General features: G+C 37.3%; 1 protein-coding gene across 2 annotated transcripts in view; it reads left to right on the top strand.

Moving 5' to 3' along the window:
- CDKL5 (cyclin dependent kinase like 5) overlaps positions 1–21,581 on the top strand; it is a 144,010-nt gene that overhangs the window by 41,109 nt on the left and 81,320 nt on the right. For both annotated transcript variants that reach the window (XM_073902026.1, XM_025857662.2), the window contains exon 3: positions 19,249–19,294. In XM_073902026.1, the coding sequence (XP_073758127.1) occupies positions 19,249–19,294 (46 nt within the window). The remainder of the gene's footprint in view (positions 1–19,248; positions 19,295–21,581) is intronic.

Here is a 21,581-nt window from a genome sequence, read left to right as displayed (position 1 = left end):
TCAGGCAGTTTAGCTCTAGATCTGAAGTTCTTACCCTTCTTCTGGATGTGTGACAGTCTTTGAGTTTCACTTTGCTTTCTTATTATTTGTTTGAAATCAAGATTGTGTGTGAAGGAAGTGCTTCTGGGTTTCTAAAAGGTATCATCAATTAAGTAATTTTATGTAATTAAAGACTTTCTAATTAGAAATACTTTGTTTCCTTTCTTATGAACCGTATAGATCTGGCAAAGAGAGTACGAAAAATAACCAGTACATATCTTGTATTTTAAATTGTTTGGAGTACAGTCCTCTAATAATCAGATTTTTAAATTTGTTTCAGAAAGTAAGAAATAATTTTGTTAGAAATTTCTGCATTTTCTTTGGTTGTTTAGAGTTCAAGAGAAAATTTAGCCAGATTATATTGTATTATATACACCTATGATTTGTCACATCTGTTTATACATTTATGATATTTTCTATTGCTTTAGGTGCCTCTTTGTTCAAATACAGCTAGTAGAAAAACTAGAAGGATGTGATTCACAAGTCATTATATTAATATTATCCATGCCATTAGATTTAAATTCTACTTTCAGGGCTTATTGTACTTAGAATGTAATCAAGTTTTTCTGTTCAGGAGCGATTCATGCTGCCCTTTACCTTGCTTTTTCAGTGAAAATTTAAATTTTCTCATTTAAAATGAGTCAAGTTTTGTTTACATATTCCGTGTACTAGGTAGTGTAACAGTTTGTTCTATGCTTTATAAACACAGTGTTGAATATAAAATTTGTCGTGTTTTGTTAGAGAATAATGTATAATTTCTCTTAAAATAATTCATTGATTTGCATTTTTCATGTCTTTGGTGTTTAAATTTCCACAGGCACTTACCCACTCACTATGTGACTTATCTGAAGCAGATCTTTCTAATTCATATTGATTTATTATCAATGCCACTTAAATACATTCTTTGTTGATATATAAAGGGATCTTTGTTAGTTCTAGCTCAAGAGAAACCACAGGAGTGAGTTTTAGAACTTAAAGTTAATTCATTAAGTAGACATTTATTAAAGCACCTGCTGTAGTGAGTTCTGCTGGATGTTTGGGATAAAGAACAAAAAGGGCATGGTTCATGATTGTGGAGAGCCCACATTCCAGAAGAAAAAGGCTCATGACAGCATAGTGGTTAAAATGTGGTCTCTGCCCTTGAGTAGTTCATAGGCTGTTGGAGCATGAGAATGTTAAGAAACAAATAGGTCACTCATTTCAAAACTCAGGTGGTTGGTCTTTTTAACAAGATAACTATTTCAGTCTTTATTTTCTGTGATGTTTTTAGTTAAAATTTAAATATCTCTATTCTCTGTGTGTCCATGGCTTCATTTCTTCTTGGTCCCTGTAAGATCCTTAAGAGGTACTTAGAGCAGCTAAAGTGCCTAACTCATTTAGCCTTTTTGGAGTGTCTTTCTGCTAGGTCTTAGGGGCATAGAGTTATGTGAAGCGCTTAGGCTTATGGGTCTTACAGTCTGAGGTGGGAAGTGAGGCTGAATGGCAAACCCCAGATTCCCATGCAGGTATGCTAAGATCCTGGTTGGAGGTGTGGATAGAGTGCTAGGGACCACAAAAAAGGAACATACAAAATAAGCTGGGGGATCTTGGAGTGCTTCCCAAAGGAGGGTTTTAAAGGAAAAAAAAGAATTAACTTGAAGTAGCAGGGTTGGTTTCTTGTGATTTAAGTACCAGCTAAAAACAAGTCACCTCCATGGGTACTCCCTCACCCAAATAAATACTCTATTTGAATTGCTAGTAGAATAACTAGAAGGATGTGATTCACAAGTCATTATATTAATATTATCCATGCCATTAGATTTAAATTCTGTTTTGTTTAGCACAGTACCTGTCACCGGGTAGGAGCTTGAAAACTGTTTGTCGTTTGAATAAATGAATGAATGAAGAAAGGATGAATGCTGGAGGCAGAGTGTAAGCAAGTATATGTGAAGGTTCACTTGAGAAACTGCAAATAATTAGGTGTGACAGGAACAGGGTTTTTGTTGTTGTTGTTTTGGGTTTTTTTGTTTTTTGTTTTTTGGAAGTTAGGAGATGAAGCATGGAGTTAAAACCTTATATTGGAAGCCTTGTAAAGCTGCCAGGCTGCATGGTATGTAATACATCTTTCTTTTCCTCAATCCTGTGATTGAAAGAGTATGTTTGAAATATCTATTATGTGCAAACTGATGACCTCACTGAGGTCTTTGGAGAATATTCCTACAAGAGGATTTCAACTAGAATGCCTCAGTGATGTTCTTGACATCAAATAACCAGCCACACAAGAATTTTGTTCAGGTTATACAGTGTTTCTTGACTCATTCTCTCAAAACAATGAACTGCTTGAGACTTCTATTCCACAATTGTTTCAAAGGCATGGCCACTTCTGGGATTTTTGTCCTCTCCTTCTCTTTTGCTTTAGCTCTCAAGGTGGCGTGTTTGAAGTCATTCAGCTTCCTTTATGATGGTGGTAAACAGTTCCATGCCTGTACAAGATGGTACAGTTCATTTCTGTGGACATTTTTGTTACATAGCTATCATATGTAAGATAAAGTGCTGGGTACTTGGATATAAAGGCTAACCAGACTTACTCTTTCAAGAATATTTAGGCTGTTGTTTTATGTTTGATACTCATCTCTTTCTATGGTAAGAGAAAGTGAATCTGACATTCTCTAGTTTTCTCCACAATGCATAAAAGATAAAATAAGTTTTAACTAAACTACTTTGAAAATAAGTTTTTAAGAAAAGAAAAACTGTTGCTACCTATGTTGAATGTAACTTTCAGTTTTCTTTTTTTTTTTTTAAGATTTATTTATTTATTTGAGAGAGAGAATGAGATAGAGAGAACATGAGAGGGGGGAGGGTCAAAAGGAGAAGCAGACTCCCCGCGGAGCAGGGAGCCCGATGTGGGACTCGATCCCGGGACTCCAGGATCATGACCCGAGCCGAAGGCAGTCGCTTAACTAACTGAACCACCCAGGCGCCCTAATTTTCAGTTTTCTACGTGGATATGGTTACGGCAAAAAGTGGTGACTTGGAACTTGTTTCAGATTTTAGTTGTACCATTTTTGTTTGCATATGTGTGAGCATATCTATCAGAATGTATGATCATGACTTCCCTAGAGGTAATCCAGTTCAGTTGTTTGAACAGAGAGCTTCTGAGTTTGTTTCACTCTCCCTATCAGTCTTTCACATTTTGGCAACATCGTAGTAAGCTGGAGGACCTTATGCCCTTAGCCTAAACATGTTATATGGAACATAATTTCTGTTGCTTTTGAACTTTGGAGTTTCCTTAAGCATGTTTCTGTCCTAAATCCCAGGCATATTTCTCATGAGTTGGAAGAAAACATAGTGTTTTGACTTTCTTCACCAGTTTTCAGTACTCTGATTTTCCTTCTTTTATAGGTAAATTTAAAAGTAGGCCCAGGGGCGCCTGGGAGGCTCAGTCGGTTAAACGGCTGATTTTGGCTGAGGTCATGATCCCGGGGTCCTGGGATCGAGCCCCAAGTCGGGCTCTCTGCTCGGCGGGGAGTCTGCTTCTCCCCCTCCCACTCCCCCTGCTTGTGCTCTTGCTCTGTCAAATAAATAAATAAAATCTTTAAAAAAAGTGAAAGTAGGGCCAAAAATCAAGAATTACAGATTTTACATTTTATATATGCGTGTACGATTTATCAGCTTATTGATGAATAAAAGCAAAATGGAATCAGACATTCTTAAGCAGTGATTTTATAATCACTTTAGTAGTAATGTTTCTAACTTGAGCAGAAGGTGTGAGTATATACTCATGGGTCTGGTTGTTGTTAGCGCTCCCAGAAAGCAGTGAGCAACTTGCCTCTATATTAGCTCTGCTATTGTTAGCATTCTGTACATTGTTTACCCACCAATGTCTGCAAAACTTAAGTATGCTGACTTCATTGGTATCTACACAATTTCCTGGAAAAAATTGGCCCTGAGAAATAGGCACAGTCATTCCTTCCTTCGGTAAAGAAACCTGTAGCAAGCGGTCTATCACTAGTAAAACAGGACAGTAGATTTTGTCTTCATTTGGACCATATATTTTTATGTTGATCATCAGTGCATTTTAGTTATAAACGTTTTTTTTCTTTTCCCCTGTCATTGTACCTGAATCTTTATATATTTAACAGGGGTAATATTTATGGAATACCTGGTGATGTATCTTGGGTCAGTAAACTGATTTTTTTCTTCTTTTTCTTCTATCTTGGTTCCAGGTAAGAGAGTAGGGTGAATGCCTCTTTGTAGGGGAAATTACTGTGAGACTTAAAAGAGAGATGGAAGGTGCCAAAGGAGTGTGAGCAGAACAGGCTGAATTAAGGCAGGCAAGTCTTGACAGTCCCTCCCCCCACCCCCCATTACCTCAGGGAACTGAAACTCTGGATTTAGGGAGACCATAGGTTGAGGGTAAATAAAGCTAAAAGTGAAGGAAGCTTATGCCCCATTCCCCTTTTGGAACTGAGGGAACTGCCTTGCAAAGTTGCCTCATCACAGTGGAAGCAGCAACAGCAGAGTAAAATGTGGCATGCTGTGGTTAGGTGGAGAGAAGATTCCTGGGTCTCTCTTCAGCTTGTGATTGGCTTCTAAGGAATCTCAAAGTTACTGCACACTCTAGGTGGCTGGGTTGAGAGCCAGTGAACCTATCAGTGGGGATGCTATGTTGAGGGGCAAGCCGATAACACTATGGTTGATAGCCAGGTCGTGGGTATAAATGAGATTGAGGAGTTGGATGTCTTCACCAATTAAAGATGAGAAGGGGCCAGACACCTGGGCTATAAGCCAAGAGCACATACCTGAGTCCACAGTCCCCATGGGGTCCAACAGCAGCATTGGGCCAGTGCTCTGGGGTCCAGGCCTATAAGGAACCTTGTCTTGGAGACCAGAATCCCAGGGGACAGTACAAGGGCCTGTATTTAACTGAAAGCCTTTCCCTTACCACAATGAAGTTCTGTAACCCCAACCCACATCCATACATCCATCTGCCATCTTGGTAGAAACAGGGAGAAAATCTGAGGGGGAAACTGAGCATTTTCTTGAAAGAGACTATAAACCAGAAAAGACAGTTACTATAGAATGCAAATTAAATCAAGGTCACAGCTTGGAAAGAAAGGTTAAGTTATAGAAAATTAAAAAGCTACATTTTCTTGGCACATCTTAGATTTAGTCTTTGAGGATGTATTTGCAATGTTAAATGTAAATTTTGTACTCTTCGTTCACTATAGAACACAGCTTAAGTCAATGATTATCTGATTGAGGATATAGATTGCCTGCATTTGGCATGCCTAATTAATACTATCTTCTCAATTGACCACTAGAGGTGAAGTTTTCATTTTTTCATTGCTTATTGTTGTAAGATAAGGGCAAAATGAAATAAAACTCTAACACAATTGCACAATAACTAAAGTAGGACATGATGGTTAATATTACTAAACTGAAATGCTCTCTGACAGGCATCATTGCCATGTACTCTTTGAAATTTCCTTTCATTTGTGGATATAATCACGGTCTGAGTGTGGTTGTAGACAAAGTGATTTAAGAGCATCTGTATATAATGCCTGAAAGGGTTATATAAAAATCAGGTATATCCCAAATTTTGTATGATCTATAAATACGGAGCTAAACTGGTTTGGAAGTCTCTCTGTTGAAAAGAATTGCTATTTGCTCTGCCATAGAAGTTAGTGAAAATTGTTCTTTGGGTGCCTGATTTTCCATCTTAACTGCATTTATTTTTTGAACTTTTTATTAATTATATTAACAGGGTAGCAAGTTTATATTGGTCTATAACTATGAGGTGAATTATTTTTAAGTCATTTTATTTTTTATTATTTTTTGTAGTATTTTTTTAATTTTTAAATTAACATGTTTTATTGACATTATATTATATACATATAATGTATTATTTGTTTCAGTGGTACAGGTCTGTGATTCATCAGTCTTACACAACACCCAGAACTCACCACAACACATACCCTTCCCCATGTCCATCACCCAGCCACCCCATCCCCCCCCACCCCCCCTCCAGCAACCCTCAGTTTGTTTCCTGAGATTAAGAGTCTCTCTTATGGTTTGTCTCCCTCTCTGGTTTCATCTTGTTTCATTTTTTCCTCTCTTCCCCAATGATCCTCTGCCTTGTTTCTTAAATTCTGCGTATCAGTGAGATCATATGATAACTGTCTTTCTCTGATTGACTTATTTTGCTTAGCATAATACCCTCTAGTTCCATCCATATCATTGCAAATGGCAAGATTTCATTTTTTTTTGATGGCTGCTTAAATAATTCATTTTAAATCAACTTTTTTGAGGTATAATTTGCATATAAGCATATGCCTTCTTATATACAATAAGATGTACCCATTTTAAGTGTACAGTTCTGTGTGAATTAGTTTCCTTAATTTATCATGGTTACATCCTTTGATATCATCAGCCAATGTCCAGGTTGATATTGATCCACCAACAGGCATTCTGGGCCTATTAGAAGTACTTACAAGGGCTTTCTGGGTATGTGGGTTAGCTTGTATTTATCAACTAAATGTTCCTAGACTTTTATGGTTTTTATTATATTTGTGGCTCCAAGTCTCACAGTATTACTGGATATATTTATTTTTAATGTTCAAATAAAAATAGTTGAAGACTTTAGTGTAGGAATTCCAGTGGCCTCCTTAAGAATGTGGCTTATAGCGACACCTGGGTGGCTCAGTTGGTTAAGCATCTGCCTTGGGCTCAGGTCATGATCTCAGGGTTCTGGGATCAAGCCCTGCATCTGGCTCCCTTTTCAGTGGGGAGTCTGCTTCTCTCTCTGCCCCTCCTCCCCTCTCTGGCACTTTCTCTTTCTCTCTCTCTCCACGAATAAATAAAACCTTAAAAAACAAAACAAAACCCAATGTGGCTTATATTTACAAGAGAGCCTCTCCCTCTGATTTTTTCTTCCCACAAAACTCATGGTCTTTTATCCCACCTGTAGAGACTCTTCCCTTCTTTCTGTTCCACATGGGCCCAAGCTTTACCCCTTTTTTTTTTGACTTCCCCCGAACACCACTAATACAAAATTACTGGATGTTTGTAGCACATTTGCACTAAGGATTTGGCGACCATGATACTAAACAACAACATAGCCATCGTGTTAGCCAGTTCTCAGATCTGTGACTATTTCCATCATTGGGAATGTTTCATATCACACAAATATTAGATATTAGTAGTTATGTGACATCTCTGTTTTCATATTATGTTTTTCTAGGCTAGAGGAAATATCTCACTAGCTTTGTCTCAGAATGGAGTAGAGGTGATGGTGAGGGATAACAATCTTTATTTTATTGTTTCAGGTGGAGAAATAAATCAATAAATACTAATTTTTTAATTTAGCCTTCTTATATAACTTGGTAAATATTGGCAACCTTGTAACTGCAGCCATTTTATAGTAATGCTAAAAAAGAAATTTTTAACAGAAAGAAAGCATATCAGTTTTGCAGTACATTTTTATGATCTGTAGGAGGCCAGAGTAGCCAAATAGCAAAACAGGTTTTTATTTATTTTTTTAAAAAGATTTTATTTATTTGAGAGAGACAGTAAGAGACAGCATTAGCAGGGGGAGGGGCAGAGGGAGAGGGAGAAGCATACTCCCCTCTGAGCAGGGAGCCCAAGGATGCTGGGCTCGATCTCAGGATCTTGGGATCATGACTTGAGCTGAAGGCAGCTGTTTAACCAACCAAGCCACCCAGGCACCCCACAAAACAGGTTTTTAATCAAGACACTATAATTCCTTCAGAATTTTAAGAGCTTATTCAAATACTTGCCTACTGAAGGGCTTCTGGAGAGGGCCAGATGAAATTTGGAAGGGTCTTATGTTTCATTATCTTCCCATTTTTTGAAACATTTTAAAGAAAGAAGGAGACAGGTCTATCTTTATATCTCCAAGGGATATACTGTTCTTTAAAAAACTTAAAAGTGTATATGTATATTCTTTGTTCTCATGTTTTATTGGCTTTAAAAAAATTCCTTATATCCCAAAGAAGGTCTTTTTTTTTTTTTTTTAATTATGATAGGAAAAAGTGTTTCTCCGTTAGGCTATAGTGGAATTAGTAAATTTCATCCAAGAAGAAACATGACCTGGGCCAGCAGGATGTAAATTTTGAACTGGTGATGCTGTACAGTGAGACTTTTGCACTGGATCTGCCTCTCTCTTGCATAGTTCACTTTTGAACCAGTCATACATTATTTTTCACCCACATGCTGGGAGTCCAGTGGTGGAGTCAGACCTTTATCCAAGTGGTCATAAAATATGTGAAGGTGTCACTTTAATAATTATGAAGAGATGTTTGCTAAGAGAACATATGGGGCTTCAGAATTAGTCACAGGGCTGTGGGAACGCCCCCCTGAGGAAGTGATGATTTGTGCCAAGGAATGAGGGGTAATTTAGGGTTGAGTGGGGCAGGGGAGGGCAAAACTTTTAGGAGCAAAAGGAACTATAGCAGGGGAGGTCTTGGTGATAATGGCTGGGGCTCACCAAGCAAGGGAGACCTAGTGAGAGGAGGCTGGAGAGCATTCCTGGAGTAGTTCCTGGATGGGCCTTGCTGGCCACGTGGAGGGGCTTTGACATAGTGTTTAGGGCAAGGGAGTTTTGCAGGAGTTTTATGGGGACTGGTGGAGTGAAAACAGATTTCTGTTTTCAAATAGCCACCAGGCTTTCCCAGTGGCAGACATTATTAGAAGGGTTTGGAGGCTAGGTAGTATTCCAAGTGGGAATGCGAGGGGCTGGAATTAGGATGGGAGTCAGGTAGAGAAGAACTGTGGACTGATTTGAAAAAGATTTAGGAGGCAAAATTCAACAGCACTTGGATGGGTTTGGGGGTGCAGATAAGGGAGATGTCAAAAGTGATCCTAAATATCTAGCTAGATATTTATCTGTTTACTGAGATACAGGGCCAGGAGACAGGACCAGGTTCAGAGAGGGAAAAGAGGGAATGGTTGGTTAGGCATTCTATCTAGATATTTTATACTTCATTTACTGTCATCTTACATCTCAGTAAAGATTTCTGGAGGGCATATCCAGCTCAGAGGAGCGTAGAAGGGATATGATGTTTTAATGGAAATAAATGAGAAACTAGGTTTTGTTACATAGAAATTTTATTACTGACTTGGCTTGAAGGCGGTTGTTTTCTATGAGAGTCTTAAGATTCCACTTCCCACATCTTCCTTTTTTGGCTGCATGCTTGCTCTATGTTCTTGATAATCTATTAATATTTTCATGAGACTATCTTCTTTTTAGAAGCTGAGCATGAAGTAAATTGATTGAGTTTTCCTTGTAATGCTTTTTTTTTTTTTTTAAGATTTTATTTATTTGGCAGAGAGAGACACAGCGAGAGAGGGAACACAAGCAGGGGGAGTGGGAGAGGGCGAAGCAGGCTTCTCGTGGAGCAGGGAGCCTGATGCGGGGCTCTATCCCAAGACCCTGGGATCATGGCCTGAGCTGAAGGCAGCCGCTTAACCGACTGAGCCACCTAGGCGCCCCCCCCCCTTGTAATGCTTTTTAAAATGTAAGAGTTTTAGTGTAATACTCTTGGCATACAAATAATGGACGGTTTAGAATTTACACCAGTATTTCCTGTAACACTATCCCATAACATGAACCTTTGTTGCAGTTTTGCTAGTTATTGGTGTAGACTTTGTGTGACTGCCAAATTCTTTTGGACCAGTTGAAAAGCATCACTGAATTTTTAACAAAAAAGTAAATAATATATATCTTTTGGTATATTTCACTGTAGGATGTTTAAATGGGGCCATATTACAAAAGTTATAAAAGTAATCATTTAATGAAAATGAGATGAGTGTAGACATTTTAGTGCCATGATTAATGGCTTTAATAATTTGTGAAGAATTAGTCTTTAATCATCTCATTTTCACCTAAAATTTCTTTTCACAGTATATTATTCTTTTCAAAAGCTTTATTTGATCTCAAAAAGTGGTCACTCTCTCTTTAAAGGGGGAGTGTTTATAGTGGAACACCACAAAACAGTTAAAATGAATAAACTAGAGCAGAGTTTTTCGATGCCAGCACTTTTGACATTTGGGGGTGGGTAATTTTTTGTCATGGGGGCTGTCCTGTGCAATGTAGAATGTTCAACAGTCCTGGGCTCTACCTAGTAGATGCCAGTAGCCTCCACTCCACCCCATTGCGACAACCAAAAGGATCTCTAGACATTGCCAGATGTCCCTGGGGTGGGGGGAGGTGCACAGTGTCCCCAGTTGAGTGCCACTGAACTAGATTTTGTTTAAATCTCAGAAGCACAATGTTGTACTTAAAAACAAAAAGCTATTGCAAAAGATGCTCACAGTAACATGCCACTTACATGATTTTCAGTGTTCAAAAGAGTAGTAAAATTGCTTATGGGTAAATCCATTTGTAATAATAAATATGTGCATGGAGTGGTATATAACAGTTTCAGGATAGAAATTACCTCTGGGGAGAGAAGGAATGAATGAAGGTATATTTATGACACTTTAATTTTAGCAAGAGAGAATGATCAGAAGCAAATCGATGTATTATTGACTTAAATCTGACATTTTTTTCTGTATATTTACATGATCAATCTGTTTTGAACTCCTGCAGCATATCATATAACATTTGTTGTACTTTTGAACTATTGTCATAAATTTTAATTTACTGACATGCATTATTACATACCACCAGATGTCATATAAAATATCCTCATATAAAGCAGGGGCCCAATGGACTGTTCTTAGATGACTGATGGAAATGCTCTCCTTCTTTGTATAGATTCTTTTCCTTCCTGATATGGTCTGAAATACTTCACTTTGGTAGTTAATCTAACTTTTAATATTAGCAAACTATGGTAGTTTGTAGGTAATAAATAATACAAGTAACGAGATTTCTTGGAAAGCAATCTAGTTTTCATCATTGTGTATCCTGGTTAATAACTTGTATTTCTATGGTACTTGGCAAACACATGTTAGTTCCATTGTATCTACCTGCCATGGAATGTATGAATTTACTCCAATTTTATAATTTTGCTCATAATGTTAAAAATAATTTCTTTATTTTAGAAGGTTTCTGTGACGTAAGAGAATAAAGATAAAGATGGAAATAAGGAAATTTTTGCACATACTTTTAGATATATAAGTTTTATAACAGACATTAGAAAACTATTTGAACATTTTTATTGGTGATAAGATATATTTTTGAGAAAAACAGATGAGAAATAATGATGCCTCCCCATATGTTTCAGTATGTTTCAGAATATATCCTTACCCCCCTTTTTTTATTATCTTATGTTAATCACCATACATTACATCATTAGTTTTTGATTTAGTATTCCATGATTCATTGTTTGCATATAACACCCAGTGCTCCATTCAGTACGTGCCCTCTTTAATCCTTTTTAACAACAAAATTTACATCTATGGCTTGCAAAGGTGGTATAGCATGACCATGGATGAGAAATGGTCTCCAGAATCAGACTTCCTGGGTTTAAAATCTTAGCTCTATTACCTCTTAGTCATATGATCTTGGGGTAAGTTACAGAACCTCATTAAAACTCAGTGTTGAATCACCATGTTATACACCTGAAACTAATGTAACATTGTGTGTCAACTGTACTCAAAAAACAAAAAGACAAAAAAACCCCCCACACAGTATATCCTTATCTATAAAATGAGCATGATGGTAAGATCCTCTTCAGTGAGTGATTTGAGGATTAAATGAGATAATACATCGGAAGCACTTAGCGCAGGGCCTGGTGCAAAGTACTTAAATAATCTAAAATAAAGCTCGCTTTTTCAGGTACCATACTGGTCTCTCTGGTAACAAGAGTGCCTACGGTTGTAGGGTTTTGCTACTGCTGAAGGAGGCTCATGTCAGTCTGTAAAAGAACTTAAAGACAGTTGGGATATTTACATACAAATCATGGATTGAAATATTTTAAAATACATTAGTGTCAAATTATATTTCCTGCTATTTGGATGAAGAAATAAAAAATTTCTCCCAAGGAATGGCTTCCTCAGGGGATAATTAATTACAGAATGAATTGTATAGTATAACCTTGGGAATCCATGAATAGTAGAGTAAACTAAAATCACTATTTTTTTCTGTTTTCTTTTATAATGCATGTTGGATATTTTAAATTACAGAGCAAAACATTTAAAATAATGATTCCTGATACTTCCTTATAAAGTGTGTGATCAATTTAGAGAATTCATAATTCAATTTATGTAACTGCATTTTAAATAACTTAGTAAATTTTATGATTGTTAATACCATTTAGTTGCTTTGCCAACATTTTATTTTTTTATTTTTTTTAAAGATCTTATTTATTTATTTGACAGAGAGAGACACAGCGAGAGAAGGAACAGCAAGGGGAGTGAGAGAGGGAGAAGCAGGCATCCTGCTGAGCAGGGAGCCCAGTGAGGGCTTCATCCCAGGACCCTGAGGTCATGACCTGAGCCGAAGGCAGACGCTTAACGACTGAGCCACCCAGGCGCCGCCGCCCCCCCTCTTTTTTTTGCTTTGCCAACATTTTAAGGAAGAGTTGATTCTGGCCATAAACCGATGACTAGGGAGGTTGAGACAGTCGCTAACTAGCAGGAGTAAGATTTGGTTACAGATCTCTGTGTCCAGGATGGTTGTTCAGTGATTGAGGCATGAATTTTATGAGGTGGAAAATCTTGACAATACTGGAAGAAATATAGGTCCTCTGGATATTTTTCTATTTTTTACTATGCATAAAATTTATTTTTCATTCTTTTTCTAATTTTTTTTTTTCAGCTGAGGAAATTTATTTTGGTAAATGTTAAATGCCTTATATAGCTTGTTCACACATGGAGATAGCACAATTCAGGAACCTCTATCTTTTTGCATTCCAAAGTAATATAATTCCAGTTTTGAGATAAAATTAAGGGTGAGGTATGAAATTATCATTAATGGTTTACATATGTATTTTATCACATCCTTAGTTTGTTGTTCAGAATGTCAGCTTTTAACTAACTCATTGTTTAAACAAAGTAAGATACTGAAACAAGTAGAAAATTATGCCTATCATGCTGACTACAGCTGGTGACATTCTGTTGCAGACGTTGTGGGGGCAATGGCAAGCTTTTGTGAATAAATTGAATTTAAAACACAGTTCTTTGGAGCTGTTTTTCATATATTTTTCTTCTTTGTCTACACCCATATTATGTGTAGCATCTCAGGGTGGTAGTACAAGTAATAAAACTTAGTGTATCATCTCTTACCTCTCCCTTAAATACCCATGAAGAGATTTAAAAAAACCAAAAACTCATAAAATTTCTGTAAATTAAGAAACTAAAAATTGAAGATTGTTGGCGAAGTCCAGGGAGATGGATTGAAAAATACAGTCTTGAACATCATGCTCCTTATTCTACTTTCTGAACCAGACTAGGGTAAACTGTCAAAGTGGAGTAGCAAAAGGTTTGGTTGGACCCATGCCCGCTGGAGCGGGAAACAGGCAGCCATCTCATGGTGGTAACTTATTTGACCCTGAGGGAGCTGGAGTTCTCTTTCCCCCAACTAGCCCACATCAGCACCTGTATTGCCAGATCTTTTCAGAGACTAAGCACCCCAAATACAGTATGGCAAAAAAGCAGAGAAGGATTGGAAGCAGCAAGTTGCATCCTAGGATTCACAGACCCCCATGGCAAGGTGTGGTGAATGTAGAGGAGAGGGAACAGGATGTGCTAGGAAGGGTAGGTTCAGCAAACAGCTTATTCTGACAACTCTGCACAGGTGATTCAGCCTCAGCCCAGCCAACCCAATGAGAAGAATATTTGCTGGGAATCCAGGTTTTGACATTGGGCTCAGGTACATCAATCTGCTTTTGAAGCCCAGGTGGCTGAAAAACCCCAACTAGCCTTTCAGGTGCCAGGCCTAGTGAATCTCTTCCAATCTTAGTAGGGATGAGTTTAAAAAAAAAAAAAAAAAGGCAGGGATGTGTACCTTATGAAAAGATATGGGAGGATAAGACACTGCTCTGAAGATTTAGAAGCAACACATAGTTCTAAAAATGATTTTTTGTAACAAGCAGATGCAGTCTCCTGAAGGAGAGCCAGGAGGTGTGACCTCTATAGTGAGAACAAGCTGAAACAAGGCAAAAACTGCTGAAGTTGAAGTCAGCTGAAATAAGATGGTAGAGAAACCTAAAATGGAGGAAGTAAAAGAACAAAATTGATTGTAGCAGTTTTGATTAATTCACTCATGAAATATTTATTGAACCTACTATGTGCCTGCTATTCTAGGCACTTACACAGTAGTGAATAAAACACACAAAGCAACTATGAAAGATCCAACCTAAAAGTTACAAGGTTTCTAGTGAAAAATACTAGGAAAACAGGTGTAGAAACAACCTTTAAGGTTGCTAGAAGAAAACTTTTCTAATTTCATTGATTTCCAGATAATATTAGTTCAACCCCCCCCTTCTAGATATATTCTCGTAATTTAAAATTTTTATTCCAAGGAAAAGGAAAACTCCTAGTAGGATCTAGGCAGAAACAAAGTTATCTGTGTTAGAACAAAAATCAAATTGGCCTCAGACTTCATTCTCTTCCTCTTGGAGAAGAACGTGTATGGAGAAGAATGAAGTACATGGATTTTGTTATAGACTTTTTACTCCTATGTGCTGGAAAGTTGCTTTAATAAACATACAAACCTACAATGTCTATGATGTGAATGGCATTTTCCAGGGCTTTGCTGTGCATACAACTTTACAGGGATCCTGAAGATGGTGGAGAACATAAGGTTGCCTTCCCAAGAATTCTATGCCTGCCAAGTTGCCATTCATGTGTGAGGACTTGCACACATGTAATGATTTGGAAAATAGGGTACTTCCTCAGAAAGCCACTCAAAGATGTACACTGAGCAAAAACTTAATGCAAATCAAGCTCCAAAAAAATGTGAAAACCACAGTAGAAAAGGAATAGAGGTAAAGACTGAAGCCAATAAAATATATAAAGAAATATAGACTACGTATAACTGCTCATGTGTGTATAATTGTAAATTAAATACAACAGCCAGAATCTATTCTCAAAAATAAATTATACAAAATGGTAAAAGAAGAACCAGGGTCTGTAATCCCAGATTAATTTAAAACAGGTCACAGTAGCGGCACCTGGGTGGCTCAGTCAGTTAAGTGTTCAACTCGTGGTTTTGGCTCAGGTCATGATCTCAGGGTTGTGGGATCGAGCCCCACATAGGGCTCAGCATGGAGTCTGCTTGAGATTCTTTCTGCCTTCTTTTCCCTCCCCCTCTGCTGCTCCTCCTGTTCATGCGTGTTCCCTCTCTCAAATTAAAATAAATAAAACAGGTCACAATAATTTAAATTGGTTCTGACATAAGAATCAACAGATCAATCATGTAGACTAGACTAGAAAGTTCTGAAAGAAAATCTGAAGCATAGATGTAAGAATGCTAAGATACAACAAAGAACTAAAAATCCATGGTAAAGGATTCTATTTATGAGCACCTGGGTGGCTCAGTCGTTAAGCGTCTGCCTTCGGCTCAGGTCGTGATCCCAGGGTCCTGGGATGGAGCCCCGCATCGGGCTCCCTGCTCCGCGGGAGGCCAGTTACTTCTCCCTCTCCCACTCCCCCTGCTTGTATTCCCTCTCTCGCTGTCTCTTCTCTCTGTCAAATAAATAAATAAAAATAAAATCTTAAAAAAAGAGTATTCCCAAGAGTATTGGGAAAATTGATTCAGTATTTAGAATTATATTAAATATAGATTCCCTCACCATGTCATATATTAAATGACAGGTGGATCAAGTTTAAGGAAAGAAATTAAATCATTAAAATACTGAGACATAAATGTGGATGAATATTAACCATACTCAGGCTAAGTAAGGACTTTGAACACAAAAGTAGTGGACATAAAGGCATTTATCAATAAATGTGACTATGTAATTATAAGTTATATTCAACAACAACCAAACCCTAAATAATTTAATGAGCACAACAGTCTGGGGAAGATCTTTGTAACAAAATTTGGCAACAGGTTCACATCCATAAATCATCAAGAAAAATATTAAGCTTAGTAGACTTTTTTTCACTTACCAGGCGATAGAATGAAATTTCTCAGACCTCACTGATGTCTAAAGACATTTTTCAGTGATTGTATTTACTATCGGCTATTGTTATAAAGTGTGTGTTCTTATATATTGCTGAAGGGAACTGTGAAATGATGTATTTTGTATATCCATTTTGGCAGTATTAGGAGCCTTTAATGTTCGTACCGTTTGACCCAGATATATCACCTGCAGAATTTACTCTATGGAAATAAAGACACAGATGTCAAAGTATGTTCACAGTTAAATAACAATCCATTAAAAAATAATGGTTTTAAAAATTATTTAATGACAGATTAAAATATAGCTCATACAATATCAAGTGAAATAAAAACATGTAACACCGTACATAATATTACTGTTCCAATTTGAGAAAAATTTACTGGGAAAAAATAAACCAAAATGCTAGCAATGGTTATACCTTTTATATTTTATGTTTTCTGTAATGAGTTTGTATTATTTTTATAAGCAGTTTGAATAAAAGTGAAATGTTAAATTCTTTCCAGCATTTTCTGCTCTTAAATGCATGTAGTTTCCACTAAACATTGAGTTGATTTTATGTAAAAAACTTCATGTTTCACTTCATTCTTTAAGTAAATATATAAACTGTATTGAGTAAATGAGAGAGAGAGAGAGAGAGAGAGAGAGAGAGAGAGAGTGTGTGTGTGTTGAGACAGGATTTCCATGGTATTGGTGAAAGGATGAATAATAAACATTTTATTTGACCCATTTTCAGGCAACTGTTTTATACAGTGAATTCTATTTATGAGATGCCAGAAATTAATCAGTTTCTTTCTTCAAGATGATGTAAATAAGTTTGTTGTAAATGTAAATTTGTAGTCCTATCATGGGCGAATTTGAACTAAGGAAGACCTTTTATAAAATCAGACAAAGTTAACACTTAGGATGCAATAATAAGGTGCCTTGGCATGTGATAATAATGAGTACTGGGTATTATATAAGACTGATGAATCACTGACCTCTACCTCTGAAACCAATAATACATTATATGTTAATTAATTAAATTTAAATAAAAAAGATATCTTGGGACTCCATTTAGAGTGCAATATAGGATGAAGCATGACTTGGAAGATCTCTCAGCTGAAATGTGAGCAGTTTTTTTTTTTTTTTTTAAGATTTTATTTTTATTTATTAGAGAGAGAGCAGGGGAGGGGTAGAGGGAGAAGCAGATTCCTCGCTGAGCAGGGAACCCGATATGGGGCTTGACAGGGGGCTCTACACGGGGCAGGATACCAGGATCCTGGGATCATGACCTGAGCTGAAAGCAGACCCTTAACCAACTGGGCCACCCAGGTGCCCCGAAATGTGAGCAGTTTTACTCCATTCCTGGGTGCATATCATGCTGCCTCTTTGTGTCTGGAGCCGTTTCCTGATAGTGTTTGTTCTTTCTCTCATGCCATTTGTAGTTTGCTGGCTAGAGCCTTTTGAAAAGGAGCAGTGTAAGAAAATGGTTATCACTGTGTTAAGAGGGAGTAGCATACCTCGCAGAGTTACCTGCTACTACCTGTACTAATATTATTCTAGCTGATCATCCCCCACATCACTTTGAATTTGCAGTTATTTCTTCCCAATAATGAAACACTTCCAGTATCAGAAAGTACCCGGAAGGCTGAGTACAAATAAATTGTGTCCCAGAAGCTGTCTGTACTCTACAATTCTATCAATCCTCCATTAACAACAAAAATGTAATACTCTTAAGAACCTTTTTCCTCAGTAGCCTATAGCACTTTCAGATGAATTTTTTCCCCTATAACAAAGATGATAGCTGGTATTTTCTTATTTCATAGGGCAGATGAGAAACAGAAAGGGTTTGATTTCACAGACCTAGTTATGACTCAGGGTTTGTCTTGAGCATAAGAATTTATTTATTTATTTATTTATTTTTTAAAGATTTATTTATTTGAGAGAGCAAGAATGAGAGAGAGAGAGTACATGAGAGGGGGTAGGGTCAGAGGGAGAAGCAGGCTCCTTGCCAAGCAGGGAGCCCGATGCGGGACTCGATCCCGGGACTCCAGGATCATGACCTGAGCTGAAGGCAGTCGCTTAACCAACTGAGCCACACAGGCGCCCCGAGCATAAGAATTTAAACGGTCATCCCCGCACCCCGCTTTCATGATCCCCCTTTGCTTTTATAAACAACTAAAGGAAAGTGTTTATTTTTAATAAGTTAATGATTTATACCTTGTTATTGCCTGCTATTTTGTGCATTTTTAAAGCCTTTGTTTTGATGTGGGGACACCCTTTTATTAAAAGATTTGCTCCTACAGATCTGAAAGTATACCCACTTAGAGTACAAAAAAGCAGACCTGAGTCATTCAGAAGACCTTTCTATATAACATGTTGGCTTTGAAGAATCTATATATTATTTTGCCAAAAGCTTTTTTTATTCCTTTTATAGACCAGAATTAGACATGAGTTATTTAACCTCATGGTGCTTAGTTCTGAGCATTTCCATTTCCTTTTCCAGCCCTTATATTTTTTTGAAATGTTTCAGTTTAAAGTAGGGTTCTGCTCACAAACTACTTCTGTTCAGGAGACCGAAATAAGGGCGGGAGGGGAGGTAGTGATTGGTATTTGGCGGCAGATGTTTGTCTCTCTTTGGGTTTGAAATGACCATCAATAGGGGAGAACTGGTGAACTAGATAGTTTGTTAGGAAAAGTTAAGTGAAGGGAGGAGACTTTGTTTCAAGGGGAATTCTGCTACCATCAACTACCGAGTATTGTAGAAGCCTTTTCTCTGCTATAGAAGTCCAATTAAAATGTGTCCCTGAGTTTCAGAAGGAAGTACCGATGATGGTATATTATATTGTCAGTCATCCTGACATTTTTGTGTAGCCTCAGGACATCGACACTTCTGGTTTATCCATGGTCTATCACCATCTCTGCTCTTGGTCCCCTTCTCTCTCCCCCTTATTTTTTTTCCTTTTCTGACAATGTCTGTAGGGTGGTAAGAAAGAGAATTTTGGAACCAGAAAATGAGGGGCTGGTAAAGAAGACGATCTATTGGTTTACTTTCTGGTTTCTTGCTGTTCTGTCCCCAAATATACCCCCAGACAATTGGGATTCCCAGTTTTAAAAACACTGGGAAATGACTTTCTGCCTCTTTTTTCCGTTGCAGGAAACACATGAAATTGTGGCAATCAAGAAATTCAAGGACAGTGAAGGTATATATATATTTTTTCCTTTTTGTATTTAGTCCTTGTGAATAAAATGTGGAAGAGATGGAATCTAGCTAACTAGACTTTGTTCCTGAAATTTTAAAGTCTCCATCTCAGAAAGTGAGTATAGCTTATTTATTATCATGTTTTGCTTTGAAACATTTGGCTCCTTCTGTGTGAATCTTTTCATATTTCATGATATTAGAAAATTTATCTTACATTTTAAGGTACAGTCAACATTGTGGAAATCTTGCTTCAAATGCTGGGTAGAAGGCATGCTATTTATGCTATTTAATATTATTAAAATGAGAAAACCGATTTGAAATAAATATTTTTGTGAGTTCACACAAGTAGTAAGTGCTGTTTGAAGGGCTTTGGTATTGGTTACTGTGATCTCCGGTTTCTAGTCAATTAGAAATACAAGGATAAGTGGTATGTAGATGGTATCAAGAAAGTGATTTTATATTTAAAATAACTCATTGGAAGAATAAAAGCTTTTCAAGAAGAAATACCATAGTTGGAGTCCTTGGTTACATCCAGACCATTTCAGATGGAGTATTAAAATTACCCTATGCTGGGCAAGAAAATTTAAAATAAAGCACTAAAAAAAAAAAAAAAAGTAATGTGCAAAATATAAATAAAGCATTTCAGTAGTTCATTAGGTTTTAAATCTAGACTATTGGCCATCTAACGATAGCCAAGTAGAAAAATTTACCATGAAGGCACACATGGCCTTTCAGAAGCTCTAGGCAGCATTTCCCCAATTTTTTTTTTCCTGCAGAGACCCACAGAAATACTTTTTTACATTCTAATCCAGTATCCATATACATAATGTCCTATATATAACTGAAGCAAAAATGTCACAAAACTATTACACTAACGTGAGGTTCTTAGTTTTCTGTTCTTTCCTGCTCATATAAATTCACATAAATGCCTATTTGTGGCATCAGATAACATTGATTTTTACCACTGAATCATAACCTGCTTTGTGAAAAATAGTGTTAAGAGGCACCGGCATAGCATTAACTTTCCTGTCTAACTGGACATATGACAATAGCAGTCATAGCCTACCTCCATCAGCACACACTGACTAAGTACTGTAAGATACCAGCCTCTATATTTGTGAACAGTTTCATCACTCCTACTTTAGACACTTAGTAAACATTAAATAACCAAAAGGGCTCACTAACAAATAACAAAGTCCTGGGGTAGATTCAGTAGTATTTGATATAACCCACCTCTGATGTGCTGGTTATGTGGAGCACATCACATCATCTGGGAAACCTTAGCAGCCATTGTCTTGCCAGCCTTAAAGAGAAGGCAATAAAAAATGCTTTTAGCTTGTTCTAAAGAAAAAAAAAAAAACCTACTTCAAATGATGTACCTGTAATCTAACAGGAAACAATAGCCCCAAGGCCAGTCCACTCTGAGACCATTGGCAATGAGCTCTTTGAGCAGTGGCTTTGGGCTAACCACAGGTGGCCAAGAGACAAATGGTGATCTACTAAAAAGAGTGGTTGCAACAGTAGATCAAAGCATAACCTTTGCCTTCGTGTAAAGACTTCTGGCTGTGCATTCATCTTGTAAGGCAAACCGTCAAGCACTGGTTACCACCAAAAATAATAATTGTCACGAAGTTTTTGAAAGGCAGTACAATCTAGGTCATGTATGCCATTGCTTTAAAAAAAAAAAAAACTAAGTGCCATATTCTTCACAATCCCTGTTCTATGCATACCTGTTCTTAGCTTCAGTTAAACAATGTGTTTGTACCTGTGTGCTGATACCTTCAGAGTGGTAATCAATAGCATATCTGTTGAAATTTATTGAGCACTGAGCCAGGTGCTGTAAGAGACATGAAGGTAAATCAGGTGTGGGTAATTTCAGGAAGCTTAGTAGAATTAAGACCTGTAAATAAAGAGCAGTAAAACAGAGGAGAAAGCAGTCAGTGCCTGAATGAATTTGAATAATTTTGAGGCAAGAGACATTGTTTCTAGCTGTGGCATCCAGAAAGTGTATGAATAGTCTAGACATTATACGAAACATTTGATCAGCCTTCATTTCTGTGTGCTGACAAAGCATGAATCCCCTCTGCCCTCACCTCTGCCAGACCATTATTAGTTACCATACCTTACGGACACACAGCGTTATCACCCAGCCACCTTGCAGACAGACACCTTTGTAGGAACGCCCATATATACTTCTAGAGGGATACTTCCTTAACATTTCTATGATAGAATCTGAAGACATGCAATTATTCATAACTTTTTCATTCCAGTTCTGTTCTAGGCACACT

The sequence above is a fragment of the Callorhinus ursinus genome, unplaced genomic scaffold (assembly GCF_003265705.2).
Source record: "Callorhinus ursinus isolate GAN/ISIS: 27379988/994484 unplaced genomic scaffold, GSC_fseal_2.0 scaffold16, whole genome shotgun sequence".
NCBI lineage: Eukaryota > Metazoa > Chordata > Mammalia > Carnivora > Otariidae > Callorhinus > Callorhinus ursinus.
This window is presented reverse-complemented; position numbering and strand designations above follow the sequence as displayed.